Below are 15519 nucleotides of genomic sequence, written 5' to 3'. Positions count from 1 at the left end.
ACTAATGTCTCCTGCATTGGCAGGTGGGTTCTTCACCACTGAGCCATCAGGGAAGTTCAGATATAATGCTTAAAAAAAAATTATAGAATATGCATAAGAAACCGTTAATGGGGTAAAAATTTGTTACATTTCAGTGGCCTTGCTGCTGCTGCTGCTGCTGCTAAGTCGCTTCAGTCGTGTCCGACTCTGTGCGACCCCATAGACGGCAGCCCACCAGGCTCCCCCATCCCTGGGATTCTCCCGGCAAGAACACTGGAGTAGGTTGCCAGAGTGGCCTTAGGTACATTTATATACTTGTGCAGCCATTACCACCAGAAATTTTTCATATCTACTACAGTTGAAACTCTGTACTCATTGAATGTTAGTTCCTCATTCCCCACTCCCAGTCCCTTTCTATCTCAGAATTTTTGGACTCATACAAAATTTGTCTTTTTGTGACTGGCATATTTTGGTTAGTATGTCTTCACGGCTCATGCATATGTTAGCATGTGTCAACCTTCATTATCAGAGTGATTATATTCCTTTGTATCTACTACTATATTTTGTTTATTCATCTGCCAGTGAACATGTAAGTTGTTTCCACCTTTTGGCTATTGTAATTCTGTAGTAAACGTCGGTGTATATATATCTGTTTGAATCCCTGTTTTCAATTCTTTTGGATGTATATTTAGGAGTGGAGTTCCTGAGTTCACTTAGGTTCAGTTGCTCAGTTGTGTCTGACTCTTTGTGACCCCATGGACTGCAGCATGCCAGGCCTCCCTGTCTATCACCAACTCACGGAATTTACTCAAACACATGTCCATCGAGTCGGTGATGCCATCCAACCATCTCATCCTCTGTTGCCCCCTTCTCCTCCTGCCCCCAATCCCTCCCAGCATCAGGGTCTTTTCAAATGAGTCAGTTCTTTGCATCAGGTGGCCAAAGTATTGGAGTTTTAGCTTCAGCATCAGTCCTTCCAGTGAATATTCAGGACTGATTTACTTTAGGTTGGACTGGTTGGATCTCCTTGCAGTTCAAGGGACTCTCAAGAGTCTTCTTCAACACCACAGTTCAAAAGCATCAATTCTTGGGTGCTCAGCTTTATAGTCCAACTCTCAGATCTGTACATGACTGCTGGAAAAACCATAGCTTTGATTAGACAGACCTTTTTTGGCATAGTAATGTCTGCTTTTTAATATACTGTCTAGGTTGGTCATAACTTTCCTTCCAAGGAGTAAGTGTCTTTTAATTTCATGGCTGCAGTCACCATCTGCAGTGATTTTGGAGCCCCCCAAAATAAAGTCTGTCAGTTTCCACTGTTTCCCCATCTATTTGCCACAAAGTGATGGAACCAGATGCCATGATCTTAGTTTTCTGAATGTTGAGTTTTAAGCCAACTTTTTCACTCTGCCCTTTCACTTTCATCAAGAGGCTCTTTAGTTCTTCTTCACTTTCTGCCATAAGGGTGCTGTCATCTTCATATCTGAGGTTATTGATATTTCTTCCAGCAATCTTGATTCCAGCTTGTGCTTCCTCCAGCGCAGCATTTCTCATGATGTACTCTGCATATAAGTTAAATAAGCAGGGTGACAGGATACAGCCTTGATGTACTCCTTTCCCTATTTGGTACCAATCTGTTGTTCCATGTCTTGTTCTAACTGTTGCTTCTTGACCTGCATACAGATTTCTCAAGAGGCAGGTCAGGTGGTCTGGTATTCCCATTTGTTTCAGAATTTTCCACAATTTATTGTGATCCACACAGGCAAAGGCTCTGGCATAGTCAACAAAGCAGAAATAGATGTTTTTCTGGAACCCTCTTGCTTTTTCAATGATCCAGTGGATGTTGGCAATTTGATCTCTGGTTCCTCTGCCTTTTCTAAAACCAGCTTGAACTTCTGGAAGTTCACAGTTCACATACTGTTGCAGCCTGGCTTGAAGAATTTTGAGCATTGCTCTACTAGCGTGAGATGAGTGTAATTGTGCAGTAGTTTGAGCATTCTTTGGCATTGCCTTTCTTTGAGATTGGAATGAAAACTGACCTTTTCTAGACCTGTGGCCACTGCTGAGTTTTCCAAATATGCTGGCATATTAGTGCAGCACTTTCACAGCATCATCTTTCAGAATTTGAAATAGCTCAACTGGAATTCCATCACCTCCACTAGCTTTGTTCATAGTGATGCTTCCTAAGGTCCACTTGACTTCACATTCCAGGATGTCTAGGTGAGTGATCATACCATCGTAATTATCTGGGTCATTGAAGATCTTTTTCATATAGCTCCTCTGTGTATTCTTGCCACCTCTTCTTAATATCTTCTGCTTCTGTTAGGTCTGTACCATTTCTGTCCTTTATTGAGCCCATCTTTGCATAAAATGTTCCCTTGGTATTTCTAATTTTCTTGAAGAGATCTCTAGTCTTTCCCATTCTGTTGTTTTCCTCTATTTCTTTGCATTGATCACTGAGTAAGGCTTTCTTATCTCTCCTTGCTCTTCTTTGGAACTCTGCATTCAAATGGGTGTATCTTTCCTTCTCTCCTTTGCCTTTACCTTTTTTCTCAGCTGTATGTAAGGCCTCCTCAGACAACCATTTTGCTTTTTTGTGTTTCTTTTTCTTGGGGATGGTCTTGCTCCCTGTCTCCTGTACAATGTCATGAACTTCTGTCCATAGTTCTTCAGACAGTCTGTCTATCAGATCTAATCCCTGCTTCTATTTCTCACTTCCACTGTATAATCGTAAGGGATTTGATTTAGGTCGTACCTGAATGGTCTAGTGGTTTTCCCTACTTTCTTCAATCTAAGTCTGAATTTGGCAATAAGAAGTTCATGATCTGAGCCACAGTCATCTCCCCAGTCTTGTTTTTGCTGACTGTATAGAGCTTCTCCATTTTTGGCTGCAAAGAATATAATCAATCTGATTTCGGTATTGACCATCTGGTGACATCCACATGTAGAGTCTTCTCTTGTCTTGTTGGAAGAGGCTGTTTGCCATGACCAGCACATTCTCTCGGCAGAGCTCTGTTAACCTTTGCCCTGCTTCATTCTGTACTCCAAGGCCAAATGTGCCTGTTACTCCAGGTGTTTTTTGACTTTCTACTTTTGCATTCCAGTCCCCTATAATGAAAAGGACATCTTTTTTGGGTGTTAGTTCTAGAAAGTCTTGTAGAACACTTCATGGAAGTGTTCAACTTCAGCTCCTTCAGCATATTTGGTCAGGGCATTGATTTGGGTTATCATGATTTTGAATGGTTTACCTTGAAAACGAACAGAGATCATTTTGTCATTTTTGAGATTGCATCCAAGTACTGCATTTCGGACTCTTTTGTTGATTATGATGGCTACCCCATTTCTTCTAAGGGATTCCTGCCCACAGTAGTAGATATAATGGTCATCTGAGTTAAATTCACCCATTCCAGTCCGTCTTAGTTTGCTGATTCCTAAAATGTCGACGTTCACTCTTGCGATTTCCTCTTTGACCATTCCAATTTTCCTTGATTCATAGACCTAACATTCCAGGTTCCTATGCAATATTGCTCTTTACAGCATTGGACTTTGCTTCTATCAGTCACGTCCACAACTGGGTGTTGTTTTTGCTTTGGCTCCATCTCTTCATTCTTTCTGGAGTTATTTCTCCACTGATCTCCAGTAGTATACTGGGCACCTACCAACCTGGGCAGTTCATCTTTCAGTATCCTATCTTTTTGCCTTTTCACACTTTTTGACAAAATGGTAATTCTGTTTAATATTTTGAGGGAACATCACACTGTTTTTGCACAATGTCTGTACCATTTTACATTCCCACCAATAATGTACAAAAGTTCCATCTTCTCCACATTCTTGCCAGCACTTGTTTTCTGTTTTGATGATAGCTATATTAGTTTGTGTGAAGTGGTATCTCATTGTAGTTTTCATTTATATTTCCTAATATAATTAGTGATATTGAGCCTCTTTTCATATTATTTGCCATTGGTAAGGGCTTCCCTGGTAGCTCGTTTGGTGAAGAATATGCCTGCAGTGCAGGAGACCTGGGTTTGACCCCTGGGTTGAGAAGATCCCCTGGAGAAGGAAATGTCAAGCCACTCCAGTATCCTTGCCTGGAAAGTCTCATGGACAGAGGGGCCTGGTGGACTGCAGTTCATGGGGTTGCAAAGAGTTGGGAATGACTGAGCAACTGATACTTTTTTCACATATCTTTTTGGAAATGTCTATGCAAGTCTTCTTGATTGGATTGTTTTTGTTGTTGTTGAGTTGTAGAAGTTCTTTACATATTCTGATATTACCGCATAACAGATACATCTTTGAAAATATTTCCTTCCATTCTGTGGGCTGCTTTTTTATTCTGTTGGTGTTTTTTGCACAAAAGATTTTAATTTGATGAAGTCTATGTACTTTTGTTATCATACCTGAGAAGTCTTGCCAAATCCAGTGTTGCAAGAGTTTCCACTTTTTCTTTTCTGAGTTGTATAGTTTTAGCTCTTATGTTTGGTCCTTTGATCTATTTTGAGTTAATTTTTGTATATGATATAACATAAGGTCCAACTTCATGTTTTTGCATGTGGATATCCAGTTTTCCCAGCAATATTTTTTTCATTATAGTTTATTATAGGATATTGAATTTAGTTTCCTGTGCTCTCCAGAAGGTCCTTGCTGTCCTATTTTATGTCATGTCATTGCTGTCATATTTTATATATACTAGTATATATCCATCAGTCCCAAACTCCAAATTTTTTCTTCTCCCTACTCCTTCCCCTTTGGTAACCATAGGCTTGTTTTTAATATCTAGGAGTCTGTTTCTGTTTTGTAAATAAGTTCATTTGTATCATATTTTAGATTCCACATAGAAGTAATATCATATGATATTTGTCTTTCTTAAGAGTCCTGGTGACTCAGATGGTAAAGAATCTGCCTGCAGTGTAGGAGACCCAGGTTTGATTCCTGGGTTGGAAAGATCCCCTGGAAAAGGAAATGGCAACCCACTCCAGTATTCTTGCCTGGAGAATTCTAATGACAGAGGAGATTGGCAGGCTACCGTTCGTGGGGGTGCAAAGAGTCAGACACGACTGAGTGACTAACTTTCATTTTCTTTAGTTCACTTAGTATGATAATGTCTGCATCCATCCATGTTGCTGAAAATGGCAATTATTTTATTCTTTTATTTATTTTTAGTAAAAAAATTTTTGGCCATACTAAGTGGCATGTGGGACCTTAGTTCTCCATCAGGGATTGAACCTGTGCCTTTTGCAGTGGAAGCATGGAGTCTTAATCACTGAATCGCCAGGGATGTCTTTCATTCTTTTTTATGGCTGAGTAGTATTTTATTGTATATATGTAATACATCTTCTTTATCCAGTCATCTCTTGATGGACATTTAGGTTGCTCCTGTGTCTTGGCTGTTGTTAATAGTGCTATTATAAATACTGGAGTGCATGTATTTTTTCTGAATTAAGAGTTTTCTCTGAATATATGCTCAGGATTCCAGCATAATGTTGGATTCCAGCACCATTTGTTGGAAAGACTGTTCTTTCTCCATTGAATGGTCTAAGGATCATTGTTGAAAACCACTTGACCAAATATGGAAGGGTTTATTTCTGGGCTAATTATTCTGTTCCATTCGTCTGTATGTCTGCTTTAATGCCAGTTCCACACTGTTTTGATTTTTATAGCTTTGTAGTAGGTTTTGAAGTCAGTGTGAGATCTCCAACTTAGTTTTTTAAAAAAATTGTTTGACTGCCCTTCTTTTATTGCATCAATTGAGATGATTTTGGGTTTTTTTCCCTTCATTCTATTAAGGTGACATATCATATTGATTAATTTTTGTCTGTTGACCCATTCTCAAATTCCAGGAATAAATCCCACTTGATTATAGTGTATAAACCTTTTAATGTTCTCCTTTGGTTTGCACGTATTTTGTCCAGGATTTCTATGTCAATATTCATAAGGATATTTGTAATTAAAAAAAATATTATTTGACTGCATGCAGAGTCTCTTGAGGCTCCACATCAAATTTAGGATGGATTTTCTTCAAAAATGTCATTGGGATTTTGACAGGGATGACATTGAATTTGTGTCTTTCAATCCACAAACAGCTGTCTTTTCTGTTATATCTTCTTTAATTTTTTTCAGAAATATTTTGTAATTTTCATTGTACAAGTTTTCTTTTTTCTTTTGCCTTTTTGCCTTATTCCTAAGTGCTTTATTCTTTTAGAGGAATAAAGCACTTAGAAGCACTTTAGAAGCTATTGTAAATGAACTTGTTTTTGTAACTTCCTTTTCAGATTTTTCATGTTGGTGTACAACTATTTTGCAGCTGATTTTGTTTTGTTAATTTTGTATCCTGCAACTTAATTTGTTCATTCTAACTTTGTGTGTAATCTTTAGGGTTTTCTGCATGTAAAATCTGTGTCGTCTGCAAACAGATAATTTTATTCTTTCTTTCTGATTTAGATGCCTTTTCTTTTCTTTTTTTTTTTTTGGTTGCTTTGATTAGATCTATGTTGAACAGAAGTGAGAAAATGGGCATCCTTACCTTGTACCTGTTTTTAGAGAAAAGCTTCTAATCTTTTACCATTGAGTATGTTAGCTGTAGGTTTTCTGTATATGACCTTAATCATGTTGAAGTAGTTTCTTTCTAGTTTTCTGAGTATTTTTGTCATGAAAGAGTGTTGAATTCTGTCATGCTTTTTTTGCATTGAGATGATCATATAATTTTTTTCTTTGTTTTTTGTTAATGTGGTATATTACATTGATATTGGTGTGTTTAACCATCCTTATATTTCAGGAAAAAATAATCGTTTTGGTGTATAATTCCTTATAAAATATTGTTGGATTAGGTCTGTTGGTATTTTGTTGGGTATTTTTACGTCAATATTTATATGGGATATTGATCTGTACTTTTCTGGTAGTGTCTTTGTCTGCTTTGGTATTAAGGTAGTGCTGGGTCTCATAGAATGAATTAGGAGATATTTCCTCCTCTTCAATTTTTTGGAAAGAGTTTGAGGGGATTGGTGTTTAATCTTTCTTAATATTTGGTAGAATTCAGTGGTGAAACAACTTGGTCTTGAGCTTTTATTTGGGAGGTTTTTGATTGCTGACTGAGTCTCCTTACTAGTTACAGATCTATTCAGATTTTCTACTTTTTCATGATTCAGTCTAGGTAGTAGGTTGTATGTTTCTAGGAATTTTGTCCATATCATCTAGGTTATCCATTTTGTTGGTATAGAATTGTTCATAGGACTTATAATCTTTTTATTTCTGTAGAATTAGTAGTTATGTTTCCACTTTCATTTCTGTATAAAAAAATTTTTTTTGTCTTGGGCAGTGCTGAATGTTCATTGCTGCATGTTCATTGCTACATGTGGGCTTTCTCTAGTTGTGGTGAGGTGAGTGGGGGCTACTCTCGTTATGATGGGTAGGCTTCTAATTGCAGTGGCTTCTCGTATTGAAGAGCACAGGATTTAGGGTGTGCGTGCTTCAGTAGTTGTGGCTTCTGGGCTCTGGAGTGTGGGCTCTGTAATTGTGGCAGGGATCGAACCTGTGTCCCCTGCATTGGCAGGTGGATTCTTAACCACAGGACCACTGGGAAAGTCCCCCCACTTTCATTTCTGATTTTAGTAATTTGAGTCTCTCTTTGCTAAATATTGCTAACTATTTGTCCATCTTGCTAAATATTTGTCAATTTTGTTGATCTTTTTGAAAAACCAACTTCTGGTTTTACTGATTTTTTTTCTCCCCCTATTTTTTCTATTTTTCACTTATCTCAGCTCTAATATTTATTTCCTTCCTTCTGCTCTTTAGGTTTAGTTCTTTTTTTCTTATTAATTTCCTTAAGGTGTAAAGTTGGGTTCAGGACTTTCTTGGTGTAAGTGTTTACAGCTTTAATTTCTCCTCTTAGCACTGTTTTTGCTGTAGCTCATAAGTTTTTGTATGCTTTCATTTCTTCATATTTTTTAATTTCCCTTGATTTCATCTTAGTCCATTAGTTGTTTAAAGAGTGTGATGTTTAATTTTCACCTGTTTGTAAGTTTCCAGTTTTCTTTCTGTTTCCAGTTTCATTCCATTGTGGTCAAACAAGATAGTTTGTATGACTTCAGTTTTTAAAAATTTCTTAAGCTTGTTTTGTATATGACTAACATGTAGTCCATCTGATGTAATACTTTTGTTTACCAAGCAGATTCCAGTTCAGTCAGTTGTCCCCAAAATTTCCTTTACAGCATTTTCTTTAGCACAGGATCCACTTCGGGATCACATATTCCATTTAGTTGTTATATTGCATTAACTTCCTTTACCCTATGACAATTCCTCAGATTCCTTGTCATGACATCGAAGGCTGCAGAATGAATTATTTCATAGGTTGTTGCTCAGTTTGGGTTTATCTGGAATTTCCTCACAATCAGATTCAGATTAGATATCCCAGTCTGTTTACTACATTAATGATATTGTATCCTTGCCTCACAGATGATCACGTCTGGAGGCAAGTGGTGGCCATCTGCCCTTCATTGATGATATTAATTTGATCATTGTTGAGGTGTTGTCTGGTTTCTCCACTGTGTAGTTGCTGTTTTTCCTTTGTAGCTGATCCTCACTGGAAAGATGCTTTGAGGCCATGTAACTGGCCTCAGTTCCATGTTATACTTTTGCTCCTTGATTAATATCTATTGATTATTCCTGTCCAAACCAATCTTTACAAAATGGTTATTTTCCAGCTCCACCACTTGCTTCATATTAATTGCCATTTTACTTTAAGGAAGAGCCCTGCATTTCTTTGGTGTTTGTTCATTTCATTGACTTAATATAGGTTCATGGATTTCAGATTTTACTGAGTGGTTTATAATCCACTACTATCATTATTTTGATGCTCAAATCATCCTTCCCTTAGCCAGTGGGAGTCCCTGTAAGCTGGCTTCTGTGCCCTTTTGATAGGAGAACCAGTGTCAAATGAATACTTTATGGATAGTGTGTTTAAGTTCTTGAACCTTTTCCAATCCCGAAGTCATGAAGATACTTTCTGTTTTCTAAAGGCTTTTTTATTTTGTGTTTTATATTTTCATCTAAAATTAGAGTGGCTTTTACACATGGAGGCTAGTTTGATTTATTTAAATTTTTTTTCCCCAATACAGGTACCTAGTTAACATAGAGCTTTATATTGAAAAGAACATTGTTTCCTGCTCTGTAATGTCATTTATGTCACGAATCAAGTGTCCATATATCAAGAGTGTTTATTGTGCTTTCTCAATCCGTTTGCTTATCTCTATGGCGGTCAGTACCATACTATCAACGACAATGGCTTTATAACAAATGCTCATATCTGGTACAGCAAGTTGTTCCCCGTTATTTTCTTTAAGTCATATGGATATGGGATATTCTTGACCCTTTGCATTTCCACATATTTTACAACTTTGAGATGTAATCGATGTATGGTGAACTGCACACATTTAAGTTGTATAATTAAGAGTTTTTTGATGCATGTTTATAGCCACGAAGCTATGACCACAATTACGATAATGAACGTAGCCATTACTTCTCAAAGTTTCTTCATGTATCATTGTAATTCATTCTTTCCTACCTCCCAGCCCTGTCCTCAGGTTCATCTGCTTTTTATCACACTAGATTAAATTTGCATTTTCTAGAATATTATGTTGATATAAACAGAATCATACAAAATGAAATTCTACAAAATAACATTTTGTATGTACCAAGTATATACAAAAAGTATGTACTTTTTTTTTCATTCACAGTTTTCTAAAATTTTATTTTATTTTATATTTGACTTCACTGAGTCTTAGTTGCTTAAAGTATAAATATATAAATTTATACTTTAAATAAATTTATAATATATAAATATACTTATATATATATTAAAAATATATAAATGCTCCCATATGCATGGATGTCAGAGAAACTGACAGCAGTTGCCTTTGGGGATGGAAATGGAGGCCTGGAAATAAGGGCTGGCATGTAGACTTACATTCCACTGTATCCCCTATTCTGGTTAAATATTTTATAATATGTCTTTATTATCTTTAAGTTAGAAACTAGAACTCAAAGCCGATCAGTCTCTCAGAACACCAAACATTGATTATTATCATTGTCTCCAGATGGCTTCACTCAAAGTGACTGGTTAGTTTTCGGCAAACTGCAGACCAGTGCCTCTCTTCATCTATAAATAAGGTGATAATAGTACCTAGGCTTTAATGACACAGTCTGATGAAGTGCTTAGAAAAGTCCTTGGTGCATAGTAAGGTCTGCATCAGGGCCACCTGTTAGGGTGTGGCCCTACAGATGACCCTGAAATGTTAGCCACACTGCAGGTCATTTTGCTGAGAGAGAACCAGGCAATGAAGATTTTTTGATGGCAAGGCAGGGAAAACACGGGTCTTTACTTTGGTTAGGCATCTGTGAGCTGTATCCTAACCTGGTTCTGCCACCATGTCACCACCTTCTCTGAGATTGAACTTTCTGGAATTCTCTGGTTTCAGGACACCTCCTACTTATTCATCACTGGCCCTGATGTTGTGAAGTCTGTCACCAATGAGGACGTTACTCAGGAGGAACTCGGGGGTGCCAGGACCCACACCACCATGTCAGGTGAGGGGCCTTGAGGCTCATCTCACTGTTGTCAGACACTGAGAGGAGACATTGCTATAGCTGACAGTCTGTTACAAATATCACTTCATCGACAGAGTTTATTTGAATAGACTGTAGTGTGACATATTGTCTACAGATAGTAATAAATGTGAATTTATATCTCAAACTCGTTAACTAGCAGGGTACTTTTAATGCTTTTGTAGTCTTTGAAAATGTTGAGCTAACTAGAATGATGGCTCTAAGAATTATGATTCATGTGAGTATAGTTGAACTTAAAAAATTGCATTTTTTTTCCTTTTTTTTTCCATTTATTTTTATTAGTTGGAGGCTAATTACTTTACATCATTGCAGTGGTTTTTGTCATACATTGAAATGAATTAGCCATGGATTTACATGTAAAAAATTGCATTTTGATGTGACTTTTTAAAAAGAAAATAGTTATTTGGCTGTGCTGAGTCTTAGTTGAGGCAAGCAAGATCTTTAGTTGTGGCCTGTGGGATCTAGTTCCCTGATCAGGGATTGAATCCAAGCCTTCTGCATTGGGAGTGGGGAGTCTTAGCCACTGGACCATACCAGGGAAGCCCTTTGGTGTGGGACTTTTTTTACTCCAAAGTTGGGGTATGTTTTAAGAGTCAGTGGCATGTTACCAGTCACCATCGGCCAGTGAGCACATGGTCAAGACTCGTGTGCTCACGAGCTTGGTCATAGCTTTTCACCTCCTTAAGGTCAAGTGTCACATATGCTGGAAAATTATCCTTTGCTTTCACCATTGAAAGATGCTGTTTATACACTGAGGCATGTAATTGGGAGCAGAGCATGAATCTGATATTAGAGAAGACAGTTGTTGGAATAATGATTGGAATTCCATAATTCCTTGGCAAAAGACCTCAAGTTGTGAAAGGATTGCGTACCACACAGGAAGCAGTGTAACTGAAGACAGGAGAAACTGCCTCTTTGAGAGATTTCAGAGCATTGAGAGGCTGGTGGATGATCTGTGCACCTCGCTGTATTGTGGTTAAGGCATTGGGTCATCATTTGATTGTCAGTGTTTCTTTCTTAGTGTACATATAGTCAAGGTATGTCTTAATGTCCATGGGGTCTTAACATTTGATGAAATTTGGTTAAAAAATAAAAGTCAGATCTCTTGATTCCCCCCCCCCACAGAAGTTGTTCCTCCCCTATCTTGGGTGGGGGTCACCTTGACACACCCCTTTCTCTCACCCCTCTGGTCCTGTCAGCTCTCTGGCCAGCACACTTCTCACTGCTGATCCACGGTTTGTCACGTTCCTATCTCAGGGCTCAACTGGCAGCAGTTTTTTTCTTACTGGAATATAAAATAATGTTGCAACTTTTTTTTCCCTTTGTTCGTAGTCTTGACTTTATTGTAGATTTATAGATCTGATTTTATAGATCACAGTGCAGAAGTTCTTAAATTAATGCCATCATTGAAAATTAACCATAGCATTTAAAAAAATGTATAGATTTATATAAATAGAGTATAGTTTATAATGTGTTCCTTCCTGCTGTACAACAAAGTGAGTCTGCTACATGTCTACATACATCCCCTCCATTTTGGATTTCCTTCCCATTTAAGTCACCACGGAGCGCTGAGTAGAGTTCCCTGTGCTGTACGGTGGGTTCTCACTGGTTATCAGTTTATATATAGTAGTGTCTATACGGCAATTCCAATCTCACAGTCCATCCCACCCTAAATAATGTTGAGTCTTGATGGAGTCAGATTTGATGAAATATGCAATTTTTTTCCTGATTGCAATAATATTACATGTTTGTGGTAGATAATTTAGAAACTATAGGAAAAAAATCACTAGGAATTTTATTACCCAAAGATAAACACTATTCACTTTTTGGTTATGCCCTGCAGTCTTTTTGTGCAGATGGATGTGAATGTACAACATAGGTGTATAATGTTCATTTGTGGCCTGTTTTTTCATGTGACAGCTTAATGTGATGAATGACTGTGACATTATATTTTCTTTTATAACATAATTTTAGCTTTAAAAGCATCATTTGGTGTCCTGAATCTTAGGCTCTTGGGCTGTGTCTGATGTACTTAGCTCTGTAGTCTTAGGGTAAGACCCAAAATATGCTCTACATGCACACATATATATTTATTTTTTAGTAATAGCTTTATTGAGATATAATTCACATAGTGGGCTGTGTTTGGGAGAGGGGCCAGGGGAAACCCCAGTGACTAGGTGATATTAGGGCAAAAACTTGTATAATATAAGGAGTGACCCCTCTAGGGGTGTAGATTCAGAGCAGAAGAAACAGGCTGCATAGACAGAGGATCAGCCTCAAGGTGTGTGGTGGGGTGCCATCCTCAGTGGAGGGGGGCAGCAACAGGACTGTCAGCCGGCCTGCCCTAGAAGAGGCAGGTGGACATGAAGCTGCATCTCTGGGCTGACACGCGCCCTGGCTCATCACGTCCTCCCTGTCTTCTCAGGTGTGGCCCACCGGGCTTTTGAGAATGACGTTGATGCCTTGTGTAATCTCCGGGAGTTCTTCAACTACCTGCCTCTCAGCAATCAGGACCCAGCTCCTGTCCTTGAGTGCCATGACCCCAGGTGAGTTGCAGGCTGGAGTCCTCCTCTGGTCCCCCTGCCCTGGCTGGACCTCCAGGGTCTGCCCTGGTGGGCAGCTGGCAGCAGATTGTGGAGTGGTGTCAGGTGTAGGCATGGTGGTGGCATGTCTGGGTACAGAAGCCAAGAAAGATATTATTTATTTATTAAAATTTTTTTTCTTTTTAAATTTATTTTTGGCCATGATGTGTAGCATGCGAGATGTTAGTTCCCCAGCCAGGGATCGAACCTGTGCTCCCTCCACTGGAAGTGTGGCGTCTTAACCACTGGACTGCCAGAGAAGTCCCGAAAGATTTTATTTTTATTTTCTTTTTTCCTTTCTGTAATACCTGACAAGTAGCTTGGGAATAAAAAAAAAAATGGGGCCCCAAAATATTATTTCTGGCTTAATTTGTTCAGAAATGAGATAGATTTTGTTTGTTTGTATTAACATGAAGTAAATCAGTGTGAACTGATATAGATAGCATGCCCTTTAGGAAATGTGCTTATGCACACTTGCTTGCGGCCAGAAGCTAGGGCAGCCCTGGGGAAGGCCGTGTTGCTGGCCACCCTGTGAAGACCTTCTTCACTTTCCTTCTTGCTTCTGTGGGCCACTGTCTGATGTGGGGGCACTCCACAGAGTAAACCAGAAGCCCAGCTGGGGAACCACTGCTCCAGACCTCTGGCGGCTTTCTCCTCCACTTTGTTTCCTCTCTGATTTTGAAGCACTCACTCGGCCTACACGACTTCTGCAGGAGGATTTGAAATTGTGTCCTTCGAGAAGAAGCCATTTTCAGACCCTCTCTTGTGGGTGGACCTGGGCTCCCACCTTCTGGGCTGTGTATGGGCCAGGGTTGCTCTGAAGAATCATGTCCCCAGGACCCCTTCCTGTCTGCCTGCCTTACTCCTCAGGGGACCCAACCAGTGGCCCACTGTGTGTGGTCATGAAAAGGAGGGTGGTCACCAGGCCCAGAGCAATGAGCACAGCCTCCTTTTCTAAGCCTCTGCACTGTGTGGGGGTGCTTGAAAAGTTTAGGACATCTTTGAAGGTGTTATGGACCAAGGGCCTACACATGTCTGAATAGCTTGCTTTGGCCCAGCCATAGCTGCTGTCTATTCAGTCCCAGGGAAGCTGTTTGTGTCTGAGTAAACAGCGAATGAACAGTAAGGGAGGCCTTTGTTACTGGGTGGGGTGATGCCCAAAACCCCAGTGTGGGAATTGTCTTGTTTCCACAAGACAGACTTGGATGGGCATTGTCTTGTTCACTACATGTCTTTTAGTACCCTGTACAGTCCCTGGAATGTGGGAAGTGTTCAGAGGATAAATGAAGGCATCACCACATTCAGGAGAATAAGCTCATTTTTTCCCTCTAAATGAAAATGGGAAGATCTTCTAGGTTAATATCAAGCTCAGGTTCATTTTAATGTGGTGGTAACATAGGAATGTATCTTTGGGGATTGCTTTGCAAGCCCGGCAGGGACAGAATCAGTCCAGCCCCTACACTCTTGTCTCCCACATTTCCCTCTCCTATCCCCCACCACCCACAGAAGGCAACCGACTCTTCCATGTTGATTAAATCTACTTCTTTTTCTACCCAAAGTGACCGTCTGGTTCCTGAGCTTGACACAATTGTCCCTTTGGAATCTACCAAAGCCTACAACATGGTGGACATCATACACGCTGTGAGTCCCACATCTGTCTGTCTGTCTGCTGGCTTGGCAGTGTGCATGTCCTTGTGCTTTGGCTCAGTGAGGAAGAGCAGGACCCACACGCCCTCACAGCAGGCACCACAGACAGGGCGTGGGGTGGCACACAACCAGGGCACTGAGGAATGTGTTGTGGGAAGAGTCAGTGACTGTGGCCACACTACTGGCTCTGGCCCATGGAGAAGGGGCCGTGTGTCCAGAGCCTGGAGTTGAGGTGGGTTGACTCTTTACATACTTCTGTCTGGGGTCTCATGCTCAGAGGGCATTTTGTTTCTCTAGAGAAAGGAGAGTTCACGAGGCATCCTGTGACAGAGTTGAAGGATATGTGTGTAGGTCTGAGGGGCATAGGAGTCCTTTGTACCTCTTTCTTGGTGTAGTGGGTTCCTGGCTCGTTAAGTGAAGAGGACAGTGTTGGAGTGAACTGGAGGCGCCTGTCCATGGCTATTGTCTCCCTCCTGCTTCCCTATGTGTTCTGAGCTCTCAGCTCTTCTTGCTTAATTCAGCCCAGGCAGCTCTTTGGGGACAGCCTCTCCCGAGGCCTGGCTCCCCCAGGGACCTGTTCCTTCTCCCCTGTGCTGTGGGAAGCCAGTGTGAGTCAGCAGCTGATCCTTGTTGCTGGTGTCATTGCCTGCTGAGCACCATGTGAGCCCCCTTCCTCCAGCATGCCCTCCTCTGA

At 39.9% G+C, this 15519-nt stretch overlaps 1 protein-coding gene across 1 annotated transcript in view; it reads left to right on the top strand.

Annotated features, from left to right (window-relative positions):
* Positions 1-15519, top strand: part of PCCB (propionyl-CoA carboxylase subunit beta) — a 96730-nt gene that overhangs the window by 25170 nt on the left and 56041 nt on the right. The window contains exons 7-9 of the mRNA XM_020909592.2: positions 10449-10557; positions 13022-13142; positions 14738-14819. Of these exons, the coding sequence (XP_020765251.1) occupies positions 10449-10557; positions 13022-13142; positions 14738-14819 (312 nt within the window). The remainder of the gene's footprint in view (positions 1-10448; positions 10558-13021; positions 13143-14737; positions 14820-15519) is intronic.

Source organism: Odocoileus virginianus, chromosome 4, assembly GCF_023699985.2.
Source record: "Odocoileus virginianus isolate 20LAN1187 ecotype Illinois chromosome 4, Ovbor_1.2, whole genome shotgun sequence".
In the NCBI taxonomy this organism is placed as follows: domain Eukaryota; kingdom Metazoa; phylum Chordata; class Mammalia; order Artiodactyla; family Cervidae; genus Odocoileus; species Odocoileus virginianus.
This window is presented reverse-complemented; position numbering and strand designations above follow the sequence as displayed.